We start from the raw sequence: 25,292 nt of genomic DNA, 5'->3' as shown, positions 1-25,292 counted from the left end.
TTTTCGGTGTAGGACCAGTGGAATTTGCCTAATAGCGCCATCCAGTTTGTGGTAGAGTAACTGCAATCTTAACCACACTGTCTGGCCAAAAGTATATGGACACATACTTTTCTGTAATTTGTAACAAATTACAGAAGAAAATGTTAAACAAATTATTTGTTTAACATTTTCTTCTAGTGCAAGCAGGTGTCTAATAGAAAATGTGCTTCTATTATTGCTCTTTAATTTAAGTCCTTATGATAAGCTGCATTCCTAAATATCTCCAGGCCACCTAAATATTATTTACTGACCTGCTTTCTATCGTCTGCAGTGACTGACTGCGTAGGATACTGTCTATTGTTGGTGGTTTTAACATCCACACACAGTAAGGGGCACACTCTAGACTTGATCACCTCCAAGGCTCTTAACATTTCTAAGGTTGTGGGGTCTGGTGTTGCTCTTTTTGATCATCCCTGTGTTTGATGACTGCATATTATTGAAAACAGAAATGCAGTGAAGGAAAATTATTCCTAGAGGAAAAGCTTTTTGGGACATTTTCATACGTACTGATTGGCAGGGGCATGGCTATTTCCATATAAATAAAAGTGTTCTTCCGGCGCGGAAATGTGACGTAAAGGGCACAAATATACAAAGGGGGGGTAATAAGTTGTGCACCACGTAACTAACACTAACGCTTCTGCAAAATAAAATATGCTCAACTGGCAGCAGAACGAAATCAAATAACTGTTGACCATCTGGGGGTCGGAGGCGATCCGTAACCAGACCACGGGCACCGTGAAGGACTCTGTCGTGTACAACCGAATGACCACACTGCTGGCGGAGAAGGGGGGGTGCAGGCGATCAGCAAACTGAAGGCGCTGAGGAAACAGTACAGTAAGAACCACCTGCAGAACACCCGCTACAGGAGCGACCGCGTCCACTGGCCGTTTTACGAGCAGTGCCACCGGGTTTTCGGGAATGCTCACGCGGGGAACCCGCTGAAACGGCATAGGAGTCCCACACCGTCACCGCCTCCTCCCCCTGTCATCAGCGACGAGCATCAGGAGTAGTAGTCGGGCTCTTGGACGAAGTGGACGACGGGGAGCTCAACAAGCATCTGGGTCCGGTTGAGGCAGAGGACGAGGAGGAACAGTTACAACCCATTAACACCAGTAAGTATGCGTTTCTATCATTACTGTGTTAACGGGAGGTACCTGGATGACCTGCAGGGTCGTTTGTCCTCAGGTCCCAGAAAACACCAGTGGCCGGAGTTGGATCCTTATACCCATTCTATGCCACCAAATGTATAGGTTTACTTGTTACGAGTATACTAGTTTACCATAATAGACATAATTATTACTAGATGGTAACATAAATAGTATTCAGCTTAATGCTTTGTACATTCCTCTTTGCATTTAAAACAGAAAGCAGATAAACGATTCCTTAAGAGATTTATCCAACAATGGGACTTTTTAAACGTTTTGCTTTAACATCTGGCTATCTCATCCAGGGGCCCTTTAAATCAGGGGTCTCGAACTCAAGGCCCGCGGGCCGAATCCGGCCCGCCACGTCATTTTATGTGGCCCGCGAATCCGCCAGCAAAAAAAAAAAAAAAAGTTAAAAAAATACTTAAAAGTTAGACTTGATAATAAAAATATCCCCGTAGTCGAAATTATGAGATAGAAAGTCTAAGTTATGAGACAGAAAGTCATAACTATGACAGAGTCATAATTCTGAGATAGAAAGTCAAAATGATGAGATACTTAAACACACAGTCATAGAAGCAGCTCTTTGGCTGGTTACTCTACACTTGAAATGAAATGTATTGTGAGTACATTGAAGACTACTTTAAACGTGGCTTTAAAACACATGAAATACTTCACGTGGGATTGTGCAAACGCACCCTTGAAAAGATTTTAAGCTTTGAACAAAGTTATTGTATTAACTTGTGTTTGATATTTGTCTTTGATGTTTTCTTTAATAGTTTGATCTTTGATAGAGTAATGTGGGTTTCTTAACCCTAAATTGAAAGGATTTAAGTTGTAAGAACAGAAATGTGCTTAAATATATTTTTACATTTATATAACTGCATGTACAATATTTTTACACGTGAATAAACAATAATCAACAGAGACAGTTATTTACCAATATGTTAGGAGAAGTTACATTTACACAGTCTTACATTTACAACCATTTACAAACCATGATGCTGATGTGGCCAGGAGTCAAGATGAGTTTGAGACCCCTGCTTTAAATGTACTCTCAACCATTTTAACGCTGATACATGTAATGGGTCGGTTACTGAGCCTGGAGCCTATTGACCTGTAACGATGCAAGATGTGATCTGTGGAGTGCTATGAACTTTCTGTATGGAGAAACTGTGTGCTATGACTACAATATGGCAGAAACAGACACAAACAGTACACACCAAAGTATACAAAACCCAATACCAACCACAGAAAATGCCGGAAATAGGGCAGAAATTGGCGTGTCCTCCCGGTTGTCATGTTTCCATCACTGGCGATTTGGAGCTGGAGCCGATAAATAGCCGTGACTCATGCAGAGTCATTTCTTCCAGGAATGAAGGCAGATTGTAATTTCTCACTAAAGACAAAAGCCAGATGTTAGTGGTTGTTAGTGTGGTTTTTTTTTTTGTCCAGTGGGAAAGCAGCTTTACATCTTCTCACATGAAGTCAGACAAACAGCCCACATATTAAAGGTCCCCTTTAACTGAGCACTGCTGCCACAAGCAGCCACAGAATGAGGAAGTATTTGTCTCTATTCCTCCTCGGTCATGTGAAAAGTTACTCCTTCTACTTCTCAAAAATCAAGTTATGATCTGTTGTGTTTTTTTTGCAAACATTCCCATGAGAGTCCTGGTGATAAAAGAACATTGATGGTTTTTAAAGAGGAGATTCAGCTGGGTTTTTCCTGACTTTGTAGGTTTATCTGAAAACCACCTCAACTGAATAAATCTGTTTGCTTAACGTTACTTGTCCTCTTAAGGTAAAGATTGAAGCGTCTGCTTTTACTGAGTTTTAATCACAGTGCTCTCAGTGATCGAGCGGGCGGATGTCAGCCCACTCATATTTTTATCTTATTATCTAGCATATATGATTTGAAAGGAAGATATGTCTATCATGGTAAACTAGTAAACATATAACTTTTGGTGGCATAATAATGTTCAATGAATGCAAACACCTTTCAGCTGAAAGTCGGCTCTTTCACCTCATTGTCGTTTAATTTCAAGTCCAGTGTTTTGAAGCACGGAGACGAAGCTGTCCCTAACTGGCTGCACCGTCTCTTTTTGTTTACTAGCGTACACGACTCCATCGAAGAAAACGACCGTGATGGAGCAAGTCTCTACGTTGGACGCGTCCATGCGGGCGCAGGAGGATGCCCGGCGACAGAGGTTGATGGACCATGAGAAGGAAAGGCAGAACAATCTAATGAGTCAGCTGGTGGCATGCATGAAAGGATCAGCTGAGAAAACCACGAAAGACGCCTCGAACTCGTGGGCAGCATACTGTCTGGGTTCCTTCAGGTCGCTGACTGACACTTCCTGCGTGACTGACGATGGCGTACGACCGGGTTATTCAGGTGTAGGGAAAACCTCTGACACGCTCCTCCACCAGCTAACTTGTGCCTCTTCCACATTCCTTTATTTCCACTTTATTTATCAACAATGTACAGAAAAATGACTGAGATAATCTTGCTTTTAACCTCGACTCTGCTCACTTGTATCTAATACAAATCCAGGTTGAAAAAGACAGATCGTGCTCACACTACAGGCCTTCACGCTCCGTTCCGATTCACTGTTCATTTGTTATCCCTAAAACGACAGCATTGTAAACTGACAGTGGTGCTGAAACTTGAACAACAAAACATATATTAAAAGGAACAATGAAGCTGCATCATAACAGTCGATTGTAGCAGCAGCATTCCATTTCTAAACATAATTTGCATAAGTTAATGTGATGTAGCCGTGCAATAAACAAAAAGTTATACAACATTTATAACTCTAAACTCCAAATGAAGTCCATTTAAATCGGCTAGTTAGACGATGAATAGTTGGATTTATATAGATGTATAATTGTGTAGAGCCTATCAAAACATCTGGATTCATTTAGACATATTGGGCCTCATGTTAAAAAACAGCTTTTACAAACGCATTTGTTCTGAAGTGACTGTTCAAGTGATGGAGAACTTGCCACATTCACCAATTTTCTGGAATTTTCAATTTTCTCTCAAGAACAAATGCCTAATAAAAGCAGCAACGAAATCGTATGTAAATTACACTTAATAATATATAAAATATATTTCAAAATTGGCTATTGGTGCTGTTGTATAACACTGCAATATCTCAAGCTGAAAATATATTAAATAATGCACTCATTGAAATTCAATTTATATCTATATGTCTATATCTATCTTTTTATTCTTTTGTGCCATTTTCATGAATGAACACTTATGGGGCAGGTAGGTAACCTTACGTTGTATTATTTGGCCGTTAATTATGCAAATTAACAATTCTCCTGAACACGTGCTCATTTACGCACAGGTGGCATTGGTCATGTTTAGGCCGGTCGTTTACACAGTTTGCTGAATCTGACGTGGCTCACTCGTACGAAAAAAAAGTAAGAGTTGAGATAAGAATGTAAATGTTCTTGCATGAGACCCATAATTATTACTACATATACATTTTCTGACTCAAAATTTGCTTAAAAATCTCTGACTGTGAATCAGAAGATCAGATCTGTGTCATGAGTTTGGAGAATTATCACCTGCAGTGCTCCCCAGAGGGAGAGGAATGTATAATAGTATGTATTGTATATTCCTCTCCCTTTGTAGTGGAAGAGAAGCTGCTCTTCATTTGAATGGTAGTCTATTTGTAGCACAGGTCGTAAATAATGTGTGGTGATGATATTGTAAGAAAACTATACACAGTGACTGATAGTTTAACATTCTGAGATTTATCTTGAGAGTATCCATTTAGACATACTATACAGAAAACCGACAATTACATGGTACAAACTGAGATCTGAAATGATTTACATTAGGCGCTCATGTCGTGGTTCGAGGTGTCATTCTTGGCTGACACGAAAATCCCGGTTGCGTTTACTGTTGCCGGCAATCCGGGAGAAAACGTGTCATTGAGGAAAAACACCTTCTGCATCAGACAAATCCATTCAGTCATTACGCTCTAATTTATTCTGTTCAAAATGGCAACACGGCGTTCAACATAGGCCATACTACTGTTAGTTTCACTTTCCTAGGTTTTCATTTTGAAAGAAACAATACTCATCATTCTGGCTGAATCAGAATGGTTCAATGATAAACTACAGACTTTGGTTTTTTCAACTGTAGAGACTTCTCTACTGTTAATTGTAGTGTTTGCTTCTTCCTTTTTAAGGATCAATAAAGTTTTCAAGTGAGATTAGATTTGGCAATCTATTTTTAAACAGGCTGACTTAAGAAATGCATAGTAATCTGATATGATTAATGGTTTGTATCATGTTTAAGGAGAAGTGCTCAACCTCAGCTCGTCTGCTCAGGATGTCCTGTGCATTGTGGGATGGAAACGGACCTCATAACCAGCTGGAGCCAAGAATCACAGCTGCATTATGGGTTCCGTTACAATCCCACCCACCAAAACAAGCTTCAGGTCCAAACTCTGGTCTGGTCAGGTTAACGCAGCTAAAAGAAAAGGAAAAGGTTAACAGTGAGGAAAAAGGTGACTTTACATTGAATGAATCTGACTTCAGTTCTTTTAGTTGCAGCTTTTTACATCTTTGTGTTGATGTACCGTCTTGATAAACCTGTTTATCATCTGTTGAGCAACAGAAAGAAAAAAGAAAGCAAGAAGAGGTGAGCCTGATAAGGAAGAACTGGTAGAACGATAGAAGGAAGGAGAGAGCTGAAAAACAACTTGAAGACATTTCCATCATTGGACTCTTCTTGTGGAAAAATAGCTTTTCAACCCTGATTGCATTAATTTCTCATGTCCTCAAAGCCTTGAAGTAAAAAATAGAGGACCTAAAGACACTTTCAGTTTGTCCCCTATAGGCTACTTGAACCCTTTATAAGGGCACCTGAAGGCTCCTTCCAACAATAAGAGGAATGAAGGGACAACCACAGACAGTTTTACAAGCAGTAAAACAAGATTGTATGAGAAGAATGCGAGGACAAAGTTTAAGAAGTCAAAGCAGGAGACAGAGAGAGGTTGAATGAGGATTTGGCACTGAAAGACAATAGAGTGAAAGCAAAGTGAAAGTAGAAAAAGACACCAGTATAAAGTATTGTCATGATTATAAAGTTTGAAGAATAGTGTCTAAAAGTTTTCCGGCTCACCGACATTTCAGAGCAGCTCGTCGTCCTCTGTCGTCCCGTCTGCCAACATCTCTGAGAGTTCAAACTTCCTCTTTAAATACTGGAGAGATTCATTTCACTTTCACTTCTCCTCATCAGACAAAACTCCTCCTTTCCTCTCTTTGTCAACTCCCTGCTGGAGAGACACACCTACTGCTATATATTACTCTGTCAACAGAAATGCTCGTTTTTGTAAGGTGGATTACTTCTTTACATGAAAACTGAGTGCTTGAAATTGTCTTTTCTTGCCTTGAAGTGCTTTCAGGTTATCAAACTGTATTGATTAGGTATAATTCAAATTCCATATATTATGAGTATCCAGACATTTATATATTTTTGGACACACAAATGAAGTATAATGTGTTCATTCAGCAAACTGAATGCCGCTTGTCTTTATGGGTTTGTGTGGTGACTAAATGCATTTATTTTAGAAGGTGTATTTACCGTATGTGAAGCGTGACTGACTGATTTAATGGTTTATTCTGATCTTTTACCTTCTTGCCAGTTCTTACATGTTTGCCCTCGTTAAAGTGACAAAGAGCTGCGAAGCACCAAAAACAAAATTTCAGAGACATTATTCAAAAACCTTTCCTGTTGTTCCTCGCTGCTTAGCTGGCCCTTTAGTCCTCGGTACAATTCATTTTTATATATGTGCTTTTGTTGATTCGTGTTTAACCCAAGTTTTTCTGAATGTAAATGTCTCCAGAAAACCCTTGTGAATTTCTAATAGTATTCATGTAATTTTGGTCCAATTCCGCCTTTAGTGTTTTTTTGTCTGTGATGTTACTTTATTAGCTAGGACTGCCTTGAAAACTACACATATCTATTAAGTCTGCCTTGTGATATGTGGTTGATATGGTAGTTAAAGTTATTGTCAGTAGAGGAAGAAGTACTCTGATAAAAATAGCAAAGCAGCAAAACCAGAAGGTAAAAAAACTCTGCTTCAAGTAAACATCCTGCATTCAAAAAGCCAATTAAGAAAAAGTACAAAAGTATTTGCATGAAAATATACTTTAAGTGTTATGATTGCCCCTGAGTCACATGGCCCAATGTAAGCACCTTGTTTTTCTGTTTTGACATACTTGAATGTAAAAGTACATTAAATATAGTACATTTAAATAAATTACTTTGTTCTAGTATAGCAGCCCATCGACAAACATACTATTTTGACTGAAATAACATGTTTTATGTGTTCAAACAATGGATTAATAAACCCAAGGGGTCAATTGTAACACTCTCTTGCATTACATTTAGTATTATAGTCCTGAAGGTAAAAGTAAAAAAATGTAACAATTGCCCGCAGTCTCCCCTACTTAAGTAAACGTACTTAGGAACTTTCCACCACTGGTAATTCTAAGATTAGTACTGTTCATAGTAGTGACAGCAGTAAGACTACAGGTAGTGACTGCAAAGGTTTCCAGTCAGCTTTAATTTGGTGATTTGCATGTCAAAAGTAATCTAGTAGTTTAGGTATAAAATGGGCTAAATTTGGTTGAAAGGTGAGGTTGTTTTAATTTTTTAGACATGCTGCATACTGTAAGTCACCATGGCTTCAACAGCATTTCAATAACTCAAGTCAGTGGCTTTTCAGCAACTTCTTAACAAAAGCTAGTTTTATAAATGTCATTGAAAGTTATATACAACCTAGACATTTGGAAAAAAAAACAATCTTTATTTCAATGGTAGTATTGTAATCATTGTTTTGTTTCCCATGCAAAACACTGATCTTAAAGTGGTGCTAATTGAGGCCTGTAAACTGACTCTTTCCATGTGCGTCAATTAGCATGTGACATGATGGACGATGTGAGACAGGTGTGACCAGCGGAGTGTGACCGGAGGACTCCCACCGGTCCGTCTGGGTTTCACCCTGGAAAGTCCGGTGGATTTGGCGGAGTACCTGATCCACCCTGGAGACCTCCAGCATGAAGATGGAAGGTGAGGTGGAGGGAAGGTGGCTGCTTGTTCGTTGATGGAGGAAACCTGGGCATCACGCCCACGTTTTGAACTTAGTTCAGTTATTCTATGTTAGTATATTATCTGATTGGATGCATGCAGTGCTTGAAGTGGGCTGGTAGTGCCCGGAAGGCTACGCAGTACCGGCACTTCTCTTGGTATCAGGTTCTCTGGGCAAACCCTGCTGTCATATGGTGCAGCTGCACCTGAAGCAGTATGAACATAAAAACAAAAGAATATGTGGAGGGCAACTACACTGACATTTGTATGACGTTTTATGGTTTCCTATACTAAGACATGTTTGACTTTTTTTTTTTAATATACTGCTTTTTAACATAACATTGTTGGGACTTTTATTGATGGCTTAGCCTACTATACCATGACTTTTTGAAGTCCTTTTTTTCATGGCATACTATGCAATGGCATTGTTACGGCATTCTATATTGTGACATTTTTAATGAAATTATACTGTGACATTTGCATGCATGACTTTATGTAACATTTTTTACGGCGTAATATACCATGAATTTAACAGCATACAATTAAATATATGACATTTTAATTACTTTTTTCTAAATACTATACATTGACTTTTTAATTACTTAAAAAAATACAATATTATACTTTTTTTGTCTTTTATGACATATTACTTTTTAATCTAATATACTGTGACGGTTTGTTTTTAATGTACTGTACTATGAATGTATTAGTTTTTTTACGTATGATACAATGATTTTTTTTACATACTATGAATTTTTAACTTTTAACATTCTATGATTTTTTTAAATATACTGTGACTTCAAATGTTTTTTTCGACACACTATACTAATGCCTTTATATTACATTTCTTTGGCTTGCTATATTGTGCCTTTTTGATTTTTTAAATACATTTTCACATATACGATGGCTTTTTACACATACTACAACGTGCCTTATGTTTTAATGGTTTTATGTGAAGCACTTTGAATTGCCTTGTTGTTGAAATGTGCGATACAAATAAACTTGCCTAGCCTTATTATAATATGGTTATTTTTTGGACATACTATATTTTATTTATATAAAATATTATTTGGGCCCAAGCACCGAAAACGTCGGGCCGAAGCCTCCATTAAAATTCGTCGGATTATTATTATTATTTTTGTACATTGGGCGCGTTTTTAGGGTGTTTGCCATGCTCCAAAACTTTCGTTCACACTTACATTCGTAACGTGTAAGTCACGAGACATTATGTCTTATCACCATGATTTGATTTACTTTAAATCAAAACGGGAGAACCGGGAGACGGAGAGAAACTCTCATTAGCTGACATCATATTGAACTTTCTTTATCTACTGTTATCTTTGTAGGTGTTGGCTGAGATAATCTGTACAGTAAGCGACATCCCGGTGCTTACTGTTAAAAGCCAATATCGGTCAGGTCAGCAAGTGTTTCTGCAAGCTAACTAGGCTAGCTAGCTAATTGTGAGTTTGCTTTCTTTTAGACTGCGAGGAATGGGCTTCACCTCGCCATGTCGGGGCTTTGTCAACATTGTCATGCCCCATTGCTGTTGCTCTGGGTAAGTATGTTGCTGCTTGGACAGCATTAACTAACGTTAACTAAATGAACGCTGTTTGATCTGTCTCTGTATTGGATGAACGTATTTATACTATGTCATTGTTAAGAGGCTGACGTAAGAACTAACGTTAGTTAACGTTACAAATAAATCTTAGTTAAAATCTATTTAAAACCCACATTATACTTTGTTGGTGAGCTAATATTAACATCGTACTTATAAGTTAAAGCTGGTAAATTCATTAAATTAGCTAGCCTTTATAGATGTTATAAATCTTAACTGAGGTCAGTTAAGATTCATAACTGATAATTGTGGTAATTGACGTCCCAGGCCTGATTTAAAACATGTCAACATCCTGTTCCGCTCAGGCCCAATCATTCAAGTACATAGTTCCTTACATATTGTAAAGAAAGGGAAATGACCATTGAAGTAGTATAGTATACAATATCAGATCTGTAAGAGCTGGTAAATAAAATTAAATAAAAAATCCTATTGTATGATCTTGAACAGTCCACTCTGGTGTTTTCTCAGTAGTGTGACAGTAGCAGTGTCCAGCCTCGGGGAAGACGGGATCCCAGCCACAGGAACAGCCACCACTCTCTTCATTTTGACAGTCACTGAGATTCCTGTGAAGGGCGTTTGCCTTTTGTTGGCTGTAGAATGGCTGCTGTAAGTGCAACCTGTGTTTTGGCAGGGATTACTACACCTGACATCAAAAAGCACAGTGCATATCCCACTTATCCCCTCGTCTGCGGTGTGTGTCTTTTCAGAGATCGCTGCAACGCTGCTGTCAACGTCCTGGGAGACTGCATCGGTTTGTCGCTTGTTGACCATTTGTCAGGAAATAAACTGGATGAAAGAAGAAGAGAAGGTGAATTTTATTAGGTCATTGCATGGACCCATGAACAAGGTACATTGTTTCTACCAGCAGGTTTTCAGGGTGCACTGTAACACATTTCCCTGTAAAATTACAGTAAACTACTGGCAGCTCCAGCTTCCAGCGTTCAACTGTTATTCTACAGTGTACCTACTGTAATCTCCATGAACTGTTTAATACTGTAAAATGTATTAAAGTACTGTAGAATGTGTTTACAGTATAGCACTGCTAGAAGCTAATGATTTCTAAATTAAAACCCCTGAAAATTGCTGGCATAGAAACGACTCAGACAAGAGACTTTATTAATATACAATATTAAGCTCTTATTAAAGCCAATGCAGTATCAAAAACATGAAGTAACAATTTTAAAGTGTTTGCATTTAGACATAATACAATCACCATTCCTGGTGTTGAACAGGTTCTTAGTCCATGTACTCTGAATTTAGTTTCCATTTTCTGATAACATTTCCTATCTGTCTATAATGCATTAATCTGCCCTGTATGGTCATGGTTATAAGCACTCATAAATATTCACAATGCTTTATAACAATATTCATAACACATAAAGCCATTTCTAATGACTTAAGGTCAAGTATCATAATATAAATAATTGTTTTCTTTTATTAAAGTGAATAAATATCATTAAATCTATGTAGGCACACAAAACTATTCCTCCTATATATGAAGCAAACAATGGCCACTAGTTACGTTCTAACCACATTATAATAAATTATAATGGTGATTATAGAGGCATTATAAAAAGATTATAATGCATGTATAAAATGCTTTATAATGTAATTTGATTGTTGTAAAGCATTGTGAATATTTATGAGTGGTAACAATAATTATCCAGTGCTATAAGATTATGTGTTTATAATGCATTATAGACATGCGCTTCATAGAAAGTGTTTCCCCCTTTTATCTTGAAATATGATAAGAGATGGCCCTACAAAATTACATTAAAAAGCCACTGCATCAAACACATTCCAAATTATGACTTTCTATTAAAATACAATCAGAACAATGTTCTCAACCGTCTGTATAAAACCTACAGACCTTACTTCATGTATCGTGCCTACAAGATCCATTTTACATTAGCTTTTGAAATCTGGAACTGCACAATTGAGACAACTAGATGGAACTGAACTGAACACAGTTCTGAGACTTGTTACCTTAAAATGTCAGAAACATCTGGTTGCAGCGCGGGCTGCTCCTCTTCCTTCCCCCTACGTGAGCTCCTGAACGCCCCAATCAAAGTCCAGGAGTTCTTTATGAAGGTGACAACATGGGGATTCACAGCCACAGCTGCCCTGTCTTCTCCCCTCTCAGGGTTGAGACCAATGAAGCGCCTAAAAAATGTAATAACAGAGAATGTAAGATATTAGATGTGATAAGTTAAGATTGTTTGTGCTTAATACAGAATCTGGTTGGATTCAACAAATAAAAAATTGTAAGTTGTTATCTCAATGACCTCTGTGTCTTCTAATTATGAGAGAATAATCGTACTTAGAGAAACAATTTCATCCTTTTGAGAAAAGAAACAGACTTGCTTATGTGACACCCAGCAGTATGAGTCATGGACGTGCTGGGAGGGTCACGGTGCGCCCAACGTCCACTGCAGTGGCAGACATCTGTAGAACATAAACGGTATCAAAACTAGAGGAAGTTGTGTGTATAGTGATAGTAGACATTAAAAATCAGTCCCTTAGTTCCTTAATCAAAGTGGTGTTTTACTTGATATAACACTAGCCCCACCATAAGTGGTAAAGTACAGCCTAAGCACTTAACCTGCAAAGATTTTACAACATCAATATCACAACAATATGGGATCCCATTGGACCTTTAATTTAACATGAATTAAATGTAAATTAAATTAACACAGCAAATTACATAGTCTAAGTTAACACAGCCTTTATCTGGCAATAGAAATTCATCACAAAATGACAACTGGGTTATAAAGTTAGAACGCTAGCTTTGATGACATCCGAATTACCTTGTTAAGTTAACCACAGGAGCAAGATGGACTACGGAGTCTGCCACCGAAATTTCTGGATATATTATACAGTGGCTCTGTCATGACTTTTGCCAACATACTATACTATGGCTATTTTAATACTTTTTTGAGATACTGCATCATTACTTTTTTCCACATACTATACTGTGACTTATTTTTTTGACATGCTATACTATGACAATGACACATTTTACTATTACTTTTTTATGACTTGTCTCAACTAACTATACTATGGCTTATTTCGACATTATATACTATGGATTTTTAATGATTTGTTTTGACATACATTACCATGGCTTTTGTTAGACATGGTATATACGAGTTTTTTTCAGACCTTTTTCAACATACTATAATACGATTTTTTTTTTACATTACTTTATAACATTTTGGATATACTATATTATGACTTAGACCAAAATGACCAATGTGTCGATGAAAGTACGTTTTGTCTCAAAGTACTAGATATTCACAAATATAAAAGCAGGTGACAAATACGAAGACAGCAGCTTGTGGAAAAACATACGTTTTATTATTGGACAACTTTTTTTTTCCGCCTTAACATGGACACTCCAGACATCTACTTTAATCACAACTTGAAAGGCATTGAGGGACTCAATCACACGTGCACTGATTGATAAATGCTTCATCCCCATTCTTCATACACACACAGCTACACAAAACACAGACAATGCATAGATGACACTGGCAGGAAGACTTGGTGGATCCTTGGAAGAGTAGAGGGGGGGCAAGAGCTCATCTTTAAAGACTAAATTGTATGAAAAGTTAAGTGTGTGGGTGTAGCTATGAATGAAAGAGGGTCTGGCGTGAAGTGTGTTTGCATAATGTGTCTGTTGGAAGGATTCTCTGTCTGGCGTTTTCTCAAAACAGCCGTTTCTCATAACTGTGGGGAGAAAGAGGAAGATGTTGAAATATGAAACCAAATTACAACAAAGTTGAACTCTACTTAGGTGAGTAGTTTCTGTGTGTGTGTGTGTGTACCTGTGCAGGCTGTGGACTCCACCCTCCGTTTGAGCCGAAGTTGTTCTCTTTTCAAATTTTAGATCTCCAGAGTACATCATGGCTCTGCAAAGAGGAAATAAATGCTGTTACCCACATCAGACTGCAAGGGAGAGAATATAGTGCAGCATAGGCGCTGGGCAAGTATGTCTAAAGTGTCCCAAATCCATACTAATCCTATTCAGAATGTATTTCATAATTGTCATCATAGATAAAGTCTTAGCAGTTGTGGCCTGCTATACTATTACCACTACATCATGGCTTATTTATGACTCTAGCATTTTACACTATTATTTATGTATTTTTTCACCGTACTAATACTTCTGTGACTTCTGACATGTACTACGGCTTTTTCCAGATACTATACTATGACTTTTACTTTCTTCGACAAACTATTGTTAAACATATTATACTAGGACTTGTTTTGCTTCTTTGACACACTATACTATGACTTTCGACACACCATACGACCTTTTATAACATGTTAAGGGCATAGGAATAGCTCTATACTTAATGTCAAGTATACTCCATTCAGCAAACCAGATATTTAAAGCACCTGTGGCCACTTAAGTCTATATTTACGATACCTATAATGTTCAGTTGTTTGTGATACTTTCATAGAGGTATTATGCGTTTTCTTTGCAGGTGAATAAATGCGACAACTCCTCAAAACTCGTGAGACCCGAGTTTGCTCGTCAGCCAGCTGTTGATGTAAGTGAAGGGCGGTTAGCCCTGAAGTTAGCGACAGCTTGGGCCACTTAAGGTGGACCAGCCCCTCCTACGTTTTACTGAGCACGGTTAATAACATCCCTACTGCAAACTATGTTGAAATCTGAGCAACAGCATAATGGCGTTTATTTAATGTGTTTCATTCTCAGAAAGAGAGGAACACTTGATTAAAATAAAAGATATTTAAGTCATTGTTAGAACCGTAGTGGTATTACTAAGTACTCTGTATGGAAAAGTGCTTGGTCTGATAAAAGTGGTGTCAGTGCATCTTGTAATGGTAGAATTTATGGCCGTTGTATTGAAATGCAATTGATAGCACAGGTGTACCTTGTACCTTGTATTTCATTATCCTGAATGTGTCTTTACCTGAGCTGTGTGAGGCTCTTGGCTCCGATGTCCTGACAGGAGTGCTGGATGCCAGCCAGCAGGTAGGGAACAAACTTGTGGATGGAGCCTTTGTCCTGCACCGCTCCAGAAACACCCTGAGCAACTTTAATCTTATCACACTCACTGTGAGGGAAGAGGAGGAAAACAATGTGTGAGCCACATGATGGGGTCAGTGACATTTAAAGCATGGTCGTGTACAACTGTGTACTACCTTTTTTGAGAATGTTGTGATGTTTACTTTATTCTTTTTTTTAAAGATTTAATTTAAGCATCATTGGGTTAAAGTAAATGTCTGTGACTCAGTCCGTTTTTAGTGGGCTCATCATTCTTTACCACAAGGTATGTGGTAATGTCTAATGTTCTGAAAACCACAGAACATTGTGGGAAGAACTGTTAAAGAATGGTCTCTAGTGGCATGTTCGTGAGACTGCGTTGAAGGGAACAGTGCACTTTCATGTTATTCTCTTTTGGGGTAAGAGTTAGACCATTGCTTTGTTGTAATTTAACCTGCAGATATACAGCCACTACTATGGTGCCGTCGACTCTGATCGACTTGAATGATACATTCCGTTAGGCCAGTTTTAGTTTTGTTTTGTACCTGAAGTATCTGGTCTGGGAGCCCAGGTTTTTATCCATGGCATCCAGGGAGCCCATGCCGCGGTATTTCTTTAGCCTGATGCCGTCAGAGAAGAAATATTCACCAGGAGCTTCACTGGTAGCAGCCAGCAAAGAGCCCATCATCACTGGACACACCGAGAGAGAGAGAGAGAGAGAGAGAGATTGAAAACGAAAGATGACTGAAAGGAAAAAAGGCTGGGTGCTTTTTTTCCAGCATAAATCTGGATTCACACGGAGTCAACGACTTAATCCAAATCTGAAAATCTACCGTCCGAATTATAATCCTCTCCAACATGAATTTGAAAGAAACATGACAGATGAAAGTTTGAAATAAAATAGTTTTATTTTGTGCTCATCTCACCCATCATCTAAATATCTGAATTATAAACCCTTGCACTCTGAAACACCCATCTATCCATACCTGTGGATGCTCCCAGTGCCAAAGCTTTGGCAATGTGCCCAACCGTCTGGATGCCGCCATCAGCGATGACCGGCACACCGAAGCGCCTGGCGTACTCCGACACCTTATAGACAGCTGTGGCCTGGGGTCTGCCGCACGCCAGCACTGAAGAGGGAAAGAAGAGATGAAATGGGATTAAATGATGTGAGGAAAAAGTGTACCGCTGTTGAATTAAATCATTTTAAACATGTTGCTCTTCTCCTGATGACTGTAAGCTAGTCCTGTACGACATATTGACCCCCCCAACCTACTACAGAATACACAACCGAAGCTCACAAAAGGCTAACACACCTCACCAGACAAAGCTTTACAGATTCATGTTGGAAATTGGAATAAAATGCAGACATTTTCCATCTTTACCAGCAAACTATCCTTCCATATCAGCACAGGTTTACAAAAACACTGCTTCAACATAAATACAAATCAGAGGTTTGGAACCAGGAGCCGTCCCGACTGAGTTAAAGAGAGTTCAACTACATTTTGATAAGCATGGTGGAAACTTTCGGTGATCCAAGTGATGTTAAAAAACACAAGAAATAAAGAAAGTCTCACACACAGTGAAGGAGCAGACTGGGTGGGAACGGATCTCTTTCTGTTGTCATGCTAGTTAAAGAAAAGTGAGAATGGGGAAGTTATACTTGTCACATCAGCAGATAAATCCCACACCGCACGGAGACTCCAAACCCGCCTCTCATAATATATCCTGCCGCTATGAGGGACACAAACGATCACATTGACAACGAGCCGCCAAAGATGAACATCCCAATTCCTGTTTTGCCAGTAGAGTGGTTCTTTCCTGTGAACTCAGGGCTGCACGGTACTTACCAACCAAACTGGTAGTCCTAATTATCCTGCTATGTATTGATGGCCATGATGTTAGAGAGGTTACAAGTTATCTGCATCTTTAAAGCTAGAATAACAAACAGGTACCAGTGGTCTGGGACCTGTAGTATGTAATACCTGTAGTATTAAACTGCACAAGCAAACACTCCTTTAGCAGCAACTTAGAAAGTAACTAAGCAAACTCACGCTGTAGGTAACCCAGGGTGGGAATGGCTCTGCTATTAACAATGATGTCTTATATTTAGAGAGGTGTTACACAATGTAAACACTTTTAATGAGTATTGCTGGAAGAAATTACCAACCATAAAATAAACTTGAAATCCCCAAAATGGGTTTGATTACATGAAGACACGGCTAGTGTTTTTTTTTTTATTGTTCTGTAAAGCATGTGATCAGAGCAAAAATAAAATATCTCACACACACACACACACACACACACACACACACACACACACACACACACACACACACACACACACACACACACACACACACACACACACACACACACACACACACACACACACACACAGACACACAGAGAGAGAGAGAGAGCAGGTGAGCCTCTCATAAATAAAATATTAGGAAAGTAACACACACCAAAGGTGATAATGAGGCACTGATCACTAGAAGTAGACTTAAGAGAAGGACAACAAGTGTCACACACTCTGGCTCCATGTGCATTACTCTAAGGCCTTCCTAAAGCTCAACATTAAAAACGTCCTCTCACACAACCATGCTACAGTTCAAAAGTGTGCAACTATCAGCCGGCAGCACTTGCAGACTCTGAATATACTATGTTGACATTAGAATATGACACAAACGGCTGAATGGAGATAGATTTATCAAGGCCGCCTTGTCCTTGATAATGATGATTAGTAATGAAGCGAAGGTGCAGTCTGAGACACAACCCGCCCGGCCCCGCCCACTTCAGCACGTTCACACCTCTGCTGGACAGGGACACCCTGTGGCTGCCAACTGGCATTACTGAGCCAAACCTTCAAATGCCAAATGTTAGGAATGGATGTTAGAAATGGATGAGTGCTGTGGCCTACAACTGATCCAGTCACCATCTGACCAATGGTATCCTTAGGCAGCCGAAGGACACCAATGGAAAGGTCAGTGAAGTGGGTGGAGGAAGAGCAACATTCACTCATGATGATTGACGGATTAGTGAGGACGCAGGAACAAGCAAAACCCCAAAACCTCAAAACACCCACGGTCAGCTCTCAATACGAAACAAAAACAACAACCTATGACCACTACCTCTAATACTTCTTCCGATGCAAAGCTGTTAACCAATCAATGCAGCAGGCTGTGAAGTGGGAGGGCGGGCACACTGCGATAGTGGAGCCAATGGGGGACGGGTAAACTTACTGTAGTATCCCGCAACAGTGGTTGGGTTTTTGGGGCTGTGGAGATATATTGCTGGTGGTACACTGAGGGGAGCTGGGCATGGACATGGACAAGTACACGCACAAACACACACAAGGGTGGGACGTCAGATAGAGAATTAAAGAGGGAATAAACAGAGAGAGAAGACGAGAAAGAGGGGGAGGTGGCAGGTTGGAGGACAAGAAAATGACAGACAAAAGCGAAGAAAACTGGAAGTAAAAGAAAATTAACAAATATTGCGAATGACTTGAGAGGAAAGATGAAGGCAGACAAGAAATACAGACTTACAATATCTACTGTAAACTTCTTGGCTATGCCCGACAAAGCACAGCTAAAAGCATCCCAGTGACAACTTAGATTTGGATCCATACTTAGCTGTAACAGCCCTATCTGCACAATTTAACCATCCGCAGTTCACCTTTGCAGGTGGTCACAACGACAGAGGAGGCGATCATAGCACCTGACGTGACTTGGTTGAGAGAAATGACTTGACTTGTAAAGATAATGTGACAGGACGCGCCAGAGACAGACTCGGAAATGCCAACACACAGTGCACCTGAAGCACATGTGGTGGACTATTCGAACGAAGACAACACAATTCCAACACACCCGTCTTCCCACGTGAGGAGTCTTGGACGAGCAATCTGTTGTCTTCCGCTAAGACACGTAAACTATAAAAATTGTTGAACCAAACGATCATTTTCGCGCCAGTTATCAAGCTGATGTCATGTCGTTAACAAGCAAACCGGACACTTGGCATCCCGCTTATTTCTGACAAACCAAAGTCAAATCAACAAGATGACAAACTGCACATCATTTCACGAAGATTGTCCTTTCTTGATTGCCACTTTAAATAACCACATTGAAGCAGTTAGCGAGGCCAATGGTGTTTGTTCAGTGTCACTTACCTTCCTGTGTTATGCAGATGGAGCCGCTGCCCATCCCCACCCTCAGCCCGTCAACTCCTGCGTCTATCAGGTTCTTAGCCTGAGCGGCAGTCACCACTGCAGCAGGGAGGGGGAGACAGAAAGGCTGTTAGAGCTGGACTAGGGTTCAATACCAATTCTTAAAATCCAGAGATCGATCTTGTACTATATGCTGTGAATGAGTGAAGCTTTAAACAGACTAGAGAACCTTAATTGAATCAAAACCTGCCGGGAGCTGCTTCACTGAAGGCAACGCCAAGTATTCATTTTTAAAATATCCCTGCTCCATTCCATACTGAATCAAATCGGAAAACGATCCGTTGTGAATCGGAATCAATTCGGAAAATCAGCGTCGATACCAATGACAGATATGTGCACCTCTAACTGTAAGCAATGAGATCACTTAAGACGGGTAGCTGGGATCAATGGAAATACCTTCTCTGGTTATAAAGGTAAAGAAACGCGTAGTTACCATTGCCTCCAATGACCTGTACATTGGGATACTTTTCTTTGATGTATTTGATCATGTTGATCTGGAAGATTGAGTTGCCTTGAGATGAGTCCTGGAGACACAGAAGAAGCACATGGCATTGTTATTTACAGAGCATCATCACGTTGAATCACAGCTGGGAGACTTAATTCTCCCCGTTTCTCATGGGAAACCACCTCCGTACCAGAACAACCACGTCCACCCCGCTCTGCACAAGCAGGTCCAGTCGATACTTGTCGTCGTTGTGGGTGCCGATGGCGGCGCCACACAGCAGCTGTTTGCGCGAGTCTTTGGCGGCCAGAGGGAAGTCTCTGTTCTTCTTCAAGTCTGTGCGGGCAATGATGGACACCAGGGAGCCCTCCTCATTCACTATGGGCAGCTTACCTACAGGACGAAGCAGAGAGGTCAAACACGTACAGACGCTCAACACCTGGATGCACGATCATTCCTTTTATGTTTCAACTGAAATGTTAAGTAAGAATGATGAGTCATGACTGATAACTGGAACAGCCTCCTCACCTTTCTTACTCCTCTGGAGGATTTCGTTGGCTTCTTTCAGTGTCACTCCAGCAGGAGCAACCACTAGATCCTCGAGTGTCGTCATCACCTGTCAAAGACATTTACACACGCGGAGTATAAAGAAAGGAAGCGTCCACACCTGATGCAGAGGTTTCATAGAATGTAGGAACTTTCAGTATTTCTGGGGGTTTTAGTACTTTAAAGATATGACGCTTTAACACTGAAAAACAGGTCATATATATACATACATACATATATATTCATACACACATATATATTTATTTAAAGACACAGCCTGAGATGATGTATTCATAAAGCTTGTTTTATTTGACCAAATGTCCTAAAAAAATAATAGCATGCATTTACATCACCATTTCATTATTATTATGTTAACGTTAATATACTGTTATATTTTGTCATTTATAGCTATTTAAAATATTTTCCAGTAAAGTTTGTAAAAAGTAATATTATATTTAATGTCATCTTTGCCGCTCAAAGGTTTGGGCTCACTTGTTCTACTGATGATAGTCGATGACGCCACAGTGTCGCATCATTATGGTGCATTTGGGCCTCTAAATATTTAGGAAAGCCCTTTTCTTTGGGCCTGCTGCAGTCTATTTAGTGGGTGTATTGAATAAGTTTAAACAAGGATTTGTTAGTCTATAGTATGTTCAGCTGATATTCTGTGACCCAATTCCAATAGTGCTAATCCTAGACTAACCTATTTCTATTGTGACGTTTTAAGAATAGCTCTTTAACTCACCTGACAGTGTGACCGCTTGTTAAAGGGATTAATGTGCAATTGACACAGAAACAGGGCCCTGTTCCTATTTAAACCTGCACACATTTTGATGCCAACCTTCCAGTTTATTTCACCAAAGACTGTTGATTTCATCCGTTCATATTCAACTGTTGCTCAGAGAGATCTCTGTCTCTTCCTGCTTTTTCAGTTGTCAGTCTGGTTGAACCATTTGTCCAAAACATTACTCTTTTTTTGCAAACTCATCATACACAAAATGTGTAAAAAGGACTCTATGACCTAAAATCATGAAAGACCATTCAACAATATAGAGTCGTCCTCTCAGCCACCTGACTGCAACAAATTTAGCTTTTGTGGCAGCAGTGTAGTTTATTACTCAGCTGTAAACTATCCCTATATCACTCTCAAAAAGCAATATGGATCAGGCTCCGAATTAAATGTATAGCTATTAAATATGTCTACCGGTTTCTATTAAAATATCACTTTGTGTTACAATTTTTTCCATCCAACATCATAGTAGTTTTAGTTACTAATGGCTAACGACTAATCCAGCCTCCACCCACCTCGCTCAGCGGCAGGTTGTGCTCCTCCTCCTTCAGGAAGTCGATGTCTCTAGAAGAGATGATGCCCACCAGCTTGCCGCCCATCTTGCCGTTGTCTGTGATCGGGATTCCACAGAAGCCGTGGCGAGCCTTGGCCTGGAAGACGTCCCGAACACTCTCGTTGGGGCTCATCACCACCGGGTCTGTGATGAAGCCCTGCTCATAACGCTGGTGGGGGAGGGAAGGAAGGAGATGAGGAAGAGGGCGGGTGAGGAAGAACATAGAGGGGCAGGAGGAGGAGGAGGATGGTGTGGAACAAAAAAGAAACACAAAAGGGAAGTGGATTCAGGAGCCAGCATTGCAGAGAGAAGGAGGGTAATATTAGGGGGAAAGGATGTAAGGGATTCAACAAGGAGGGTTGGATAAAGAATATTTGAGCGCTTTCACTGCCTACACTCTAGAGCAGAGGAGGAAGGGATGCAGGGAAATAACACTGCTACATATTTCAAAATGAGAACAGCAAATAAAAACAGAGAAAGACAAAAAGATGGTGACGTGAGATGACAGAAAAGATAAACGTCAAAACAATGACGGAAAAGAAAATGTAATAAATGAAATGTGATATCATGCGAGGGAAACCCCTTAAATAACAGAAGAGACAAGCTGAGCAGATGAACAAGATAAAAGAGTAAAGTAAAAGATGAAACCATACAGAGAGTCATCATCACTACCTTGACTTTGCGAACTTCATTGGCCTGGAACTCTGGCGTGCAGTTGTGGTGGATGAAGCCGATGCCACCGGTTAGCTGCGAGGAGACAACGCATCAGTGTGTTTGTGAGCGAGTCTCACGGCGTGCCAACACGGCGACAGCAGGGACAATAAACAATCGAATGAAACCGTGTGCTCGCGTGTTGTGCTACTTACCGCCATAGCGATGGCCAAGTTGGCCTCTGTGACGGTGTCCATGGGGGAGGAGATGAAGGGCGTTTTCATGGTGATCTGTTTGGTGAGCGCTGAGGTCAAGTCCTGGACAGAAGATGTCACGTTAACACGCCGAGAAGCTACTCCTGAGTAACACGACTATTAGGATACTCAAAGTAAAACGTGCTTGAGCAGATGAATCCGTGTAAACCACCTCAAAGACAGGACATCTGTTAAGACGTTTACACTGGAATATTAATTTATAATTAAGCTTTATATCCATGTATCCTTTTTTACAGAAAACATTTTGACATGTCACATTAGGAAAACACAAGTGTAAGAAAAGTATGGTTTAATCTTCGATTTCGGGGTCCTGGTATTGATTGGTCGTGGTTAAGTTCTCTCGCTTAAGGACTCTTGTGCTACTTCATTTAAGAACTAACCATCATCCCATCAATGTCACAGCGGACGGCCATATTTTACTGCTCTGGCTCGTTGAGGCATCGTTTGCCTAATTCAGGGAATATTTGTGCTGGGAGGCACACAGCTGATAATCCTCACTCTCGCCCCACGTGCTCCCATCCCGGACGTCATCCCACATTCAGATTAGTTTAATACCAGCCGCATTAAACCGATGTTATGCATTGGCAAATATGTGTCCTTCCTCGCGACTCACCACTTGTTCTGACGAGAAGTCAATGTAGCCTGGCAGAATCAGAAAGTCACTGGAGAGAGAGACGAGAAAGATGAGGTTAAGAGCAGCTTCTTACAAGACCTGTCCGTCCTAACAGCTTTGAATCCGTCTCAGCCGGTCAAACATGAGGACATGGCAGATTTAATTCACAAACTGGAACTTCATGTTCCTAAACTGAGAAATAAAACCTAAAGAGTAACACTAAACCATTACTGTTTGACCCACCACACGCTACACTGTACCATTAAGAGAACTAACATTGTAAAAATCAAATGTGACGCACATTTAATCACTAATACTATACTTTAATAAACTTTCAATAGCATTCAAAGCAATCAATTAAATCAGGGGTTCAGTGGGTCATCAATACACATTTGTTTTAATGCTACTGTAGTTGCCTATTCATCAAACTTACTTTGCTTTACAAAAGCAATGAGTCACCAGTTCTGATTTATCGATTAATCGCCTGGTCTAGTAAACGGTAAAAACAAATTGGTAACCTTAGGATCTCATTTTGCATAACTGGTAGATATATTGATATATTGATGTCAAATACATTATTTGGGACTTGACATTGTCAGCATCTAGTCAGTGCATGGCTCTACTATTTATTCTTTGTTGTACAGGTATAGCCTGGTCCACACAGGACTGTGTCAGTCAGGACCTAAATATGGAACCCGTGTGTGTCCAGAAGGAATGTGTCCCCCCCCCGTGTCCCTTCAGTTCCAAGAAGGTGTTATTCAGACTGCACACGTGTGTTCACTTATGTAAGACAGACAGTACTTTACTCATCAGCAATCTTCTTGGCCTGGCAACGTGTAATTTATTAAATTTGAGACACAACTTTCTGAGACACCATATTGGGCTGTGGTGACTTCTAATGTTCGTGTGACATACCCGTCACTTACTGACTCAAGCTGTAAGAGCAGTTATACACACTGTCTTCTGTGGCTCTGGAGCAGCTTTCTAATGTCAGTCCACATGAAACATGCTACTGGTTGCAACAAGGGAAATGTAGCACGCAGTGTTTTGAGAGACTGTTCCTTTAAAAAGGGGCGGTACGTGTTTACTTCAACAAATAACTGATTCATTCAGTAATTCAACTATAACAGACTGTTCCCGAAAAGATGGCTGACTTTCGCAACAGCAGATCCAGTTACTGGACAGCTGAGCCACATTCAACACACGCGCTAGTCTACTGTTAGCACACACAGCTACGTCACAGAGCTAGACGCTGGCCGGAGTGTGTTGCCATGCTCGGCCCGGTTAGTGGGAGTGATCGTGGGGTCTTTACTTGTATGTGAGCCCGTCTCCTCCGTTGAACAGCTGCAGTCCCGACAGCCCATCATCGGGGACGTAACCGGTTTGACCGCTGATCAGGAAGTCCGCCATGATGTCCCAATAAACCCTCAGCAGTCCTTCAGTGTTACAACTAATAACAATAACTTTTTAAAAACCGGCTATGGCGACGAGAAGACACACAAACACAACAAACACAGGCCGGGAACAGAGACCGAGAACTTTCTTCCTTCTCCCCGTGTGTGTTGCTCTTCTTCTCGGTCACTTATTAACGGTCCAACCGGGGTCCTGGTCCGCGCGCCTGTGAGCAGCCGGGAAGAGTCCTGAGTTCCTGGTTGTCTGTTAGCGGCTGTACAATGAACATCAGATGTCGGTGTGAACGCGCGTGTGTCTTCACTCGGGTCTCTCTACCAGCCAGAGCTGGGCGCTCATGTTCTTTCTGCAGCTCTCTCAGGCACGTGCATTATTTCCTTGGCGTCGGTTTCCGACACTGACGCCACTTCCGGTTGCCAGGCCCCCTTATTTTTTCTTCTTCTCATAGAGAGAATAGCTTTTGCTGTTATATAGCTTATTGAGAATGCGAGTTACTATTTTAGTGTCATAACTGAAAAAAAAGTCATCTCAGTGGAACATATAGAACTCAAGATCAATGCTAATATTTGGCTTTAAAATCTAGTACTCAGATCTGTTACTCAAGTCCTGCATTCAAAATGTCCCTTAATCACAACAGTATTGGCATCAAAATATACTTTGTACAGGTCTCAAAAATTTTAATTAAGTACAGCACTTAAGTATATGTACTTAGACACTCTCCACCACTCTTAAAAGCAAACAAGAGTATCATTCTGAGCTGTCATTTGGAGAGAAGTTGGATGATTTTACAAGTCAGAAATACAAATATTGTTCCACTTTATCTGAACACATTTTCCATTTAACCAAACATCCTG

General features: G+C 40.2%; 2 protein-coding genes across 4 annotated transcripts; one reads left to right on the top strand and one right to left on the bottom strand.

Annotated features, from left to right (window-relative positions):
* The first annotated feature begins 223 nt into the window (after positions 1–223).
* LOC142951702 (neutral amino acid transporter B(0)-like) lies at positions 224–12,197 on the top strand. Of its 2 annotated transcripts, XM_076093431.1 has the most exons (7): positions 245–1,151; positions 3,298–5,713; positions 8,132–8,283; positions 9,782–9,856; positions 10,385–10,522; positions 10,624–10,724; positions 11,916–12,197. In XM_076093431.1, the coding sequence occupies exons 4-7, from the start codon at positions 9,792–9,794 to the stop codon at positions 12,113–12,115; spliced, it is 504 nt and encodes a 167-aa protein (XP_075949546.1). In that variant the 5' UTR covers positions 245–1,151; positions 3,298–5,713; positions 8,132–8,283; positions 9,782–9,791; the 3' UTR covers positions 12,116–12,197. The 2 variants fall into 2 exon arrangements, 1 of the variants encoding a protein (XP_075949546.1); XR_012954601.1 differs by having other exon boundaries at positions 224–1,151; positions 3,298–8,283; positions 10,624–10,763.
* Positions 12,198–13,251: 1,054 nt separating this feature from the next.
* On the bottom strand, positions 13,252–24,866 carry impdh2 (IMP (inosine 5'-monophosphate) dehydrogenase 2). Of its 2 annotated transcripts, XM_076093420.1 has the most exons (15): positions 24,341–24,866; positions 23,029–23,077; positions 22,356–22,457; positions 22,162–22,236; positions 21,452–21,658; positions 20,129–20,216; positions 19,794–19,993; positions 19,592–19,682; positions 19,102–19,197; positions 18,176–18,247; positions 15,917–16,060; positions 15,476–15,620; positions 14,857–15,000; positions 13,744–13,827; positions 13,252–13,645 (listed from the first exon to the last, which is right to left on the bottom strand). In XM_076093420.1, exons 1-15 carry the CDS (start codon positions 24,436–24,438, stop codon positions 13,624–13,626), a joined length of 1,617 nt encoding a protein of 538 aa, XP_075949535.1. In that variant the 5' UTR covers positions 24,439–24,866; the 3' UTR covers positions 13,252–13,623. The 2 variants fall into 2 exon arrangements, with proteins under 2 accessions (XP_075949535.1, XP_075949525.1); XM_076093410.1 differs by lacking the exon at positions 18,176–18,247 and having other exon boundaries at positions 24,341–24,863.
* Between the last annotated feature and the right edge of the window lie 426 nt (positions 24,867–25,292).

Source organism: Anarhichas minor, unplaced genomic scaffold (assembly GCF_050575085.1).
Source record: "Anarhichas minor isolate MPS153535 unplaced genomic scaffold, ASM5057508v1 ptg000003l, whole genome shotgun sequence".
NCBI lineage: Eukaryota > Metazoa > Chordata > Actinopteri > Perciformes > Anarhichadidae > Anarhichas > Anarhichas minor.
Note: the sequence above shows the minus strand (reverse complement) of the source record. Positions and strands in the feature narration are given on the sequence as shown.

Bases quoted from the DNA above. Each gene is read 5' to 3' on its own strand.
- LOC142951702 (XM_076093431.1), top strand. From the start codon at position 9,792: ATGGGCTTCACCTCGCCATGTCGGGGCTTTGTCAACATTGTCATGCCC. The intron at 9,857-10,384 runs GTAAGTATGTTG...GTGTTTTCTCAG, and splicing joins CCCCATTGCTGTTGCTCTGG to TAGTGTGACAGTAGCAGTGT. The intron at 10,523-10,623 runs GTAAGTGCAACC...GTGTCTTTTCAG, and splicing joins TTGGCTGTAGAATGGCTGCT to AGATCGCTGCAACGCTGCTG.
- impdh2 (XM_076093420.1), bottom strand. From the start codon at position 24,438: ATGGCGGACTTCCTGATCAGCGGTCAAACCGGTTACGTCCCCGATGAT. The intron at 19,994-20,128 runs GTGAGGAGGCTG...TTCGTCCTGTAG, and splicing joins CCTCCAGAGGAGTAAGAAAG to GTAAGCTGCCCATAGTGAAT. The intron at 13,828-14,856 runs GTAAAGACACAT...TCCTCTTTGCAG, and splicing joins AAGAGCCTCACACAGCTCAG to AGCCATGATGTACTCTGGAG.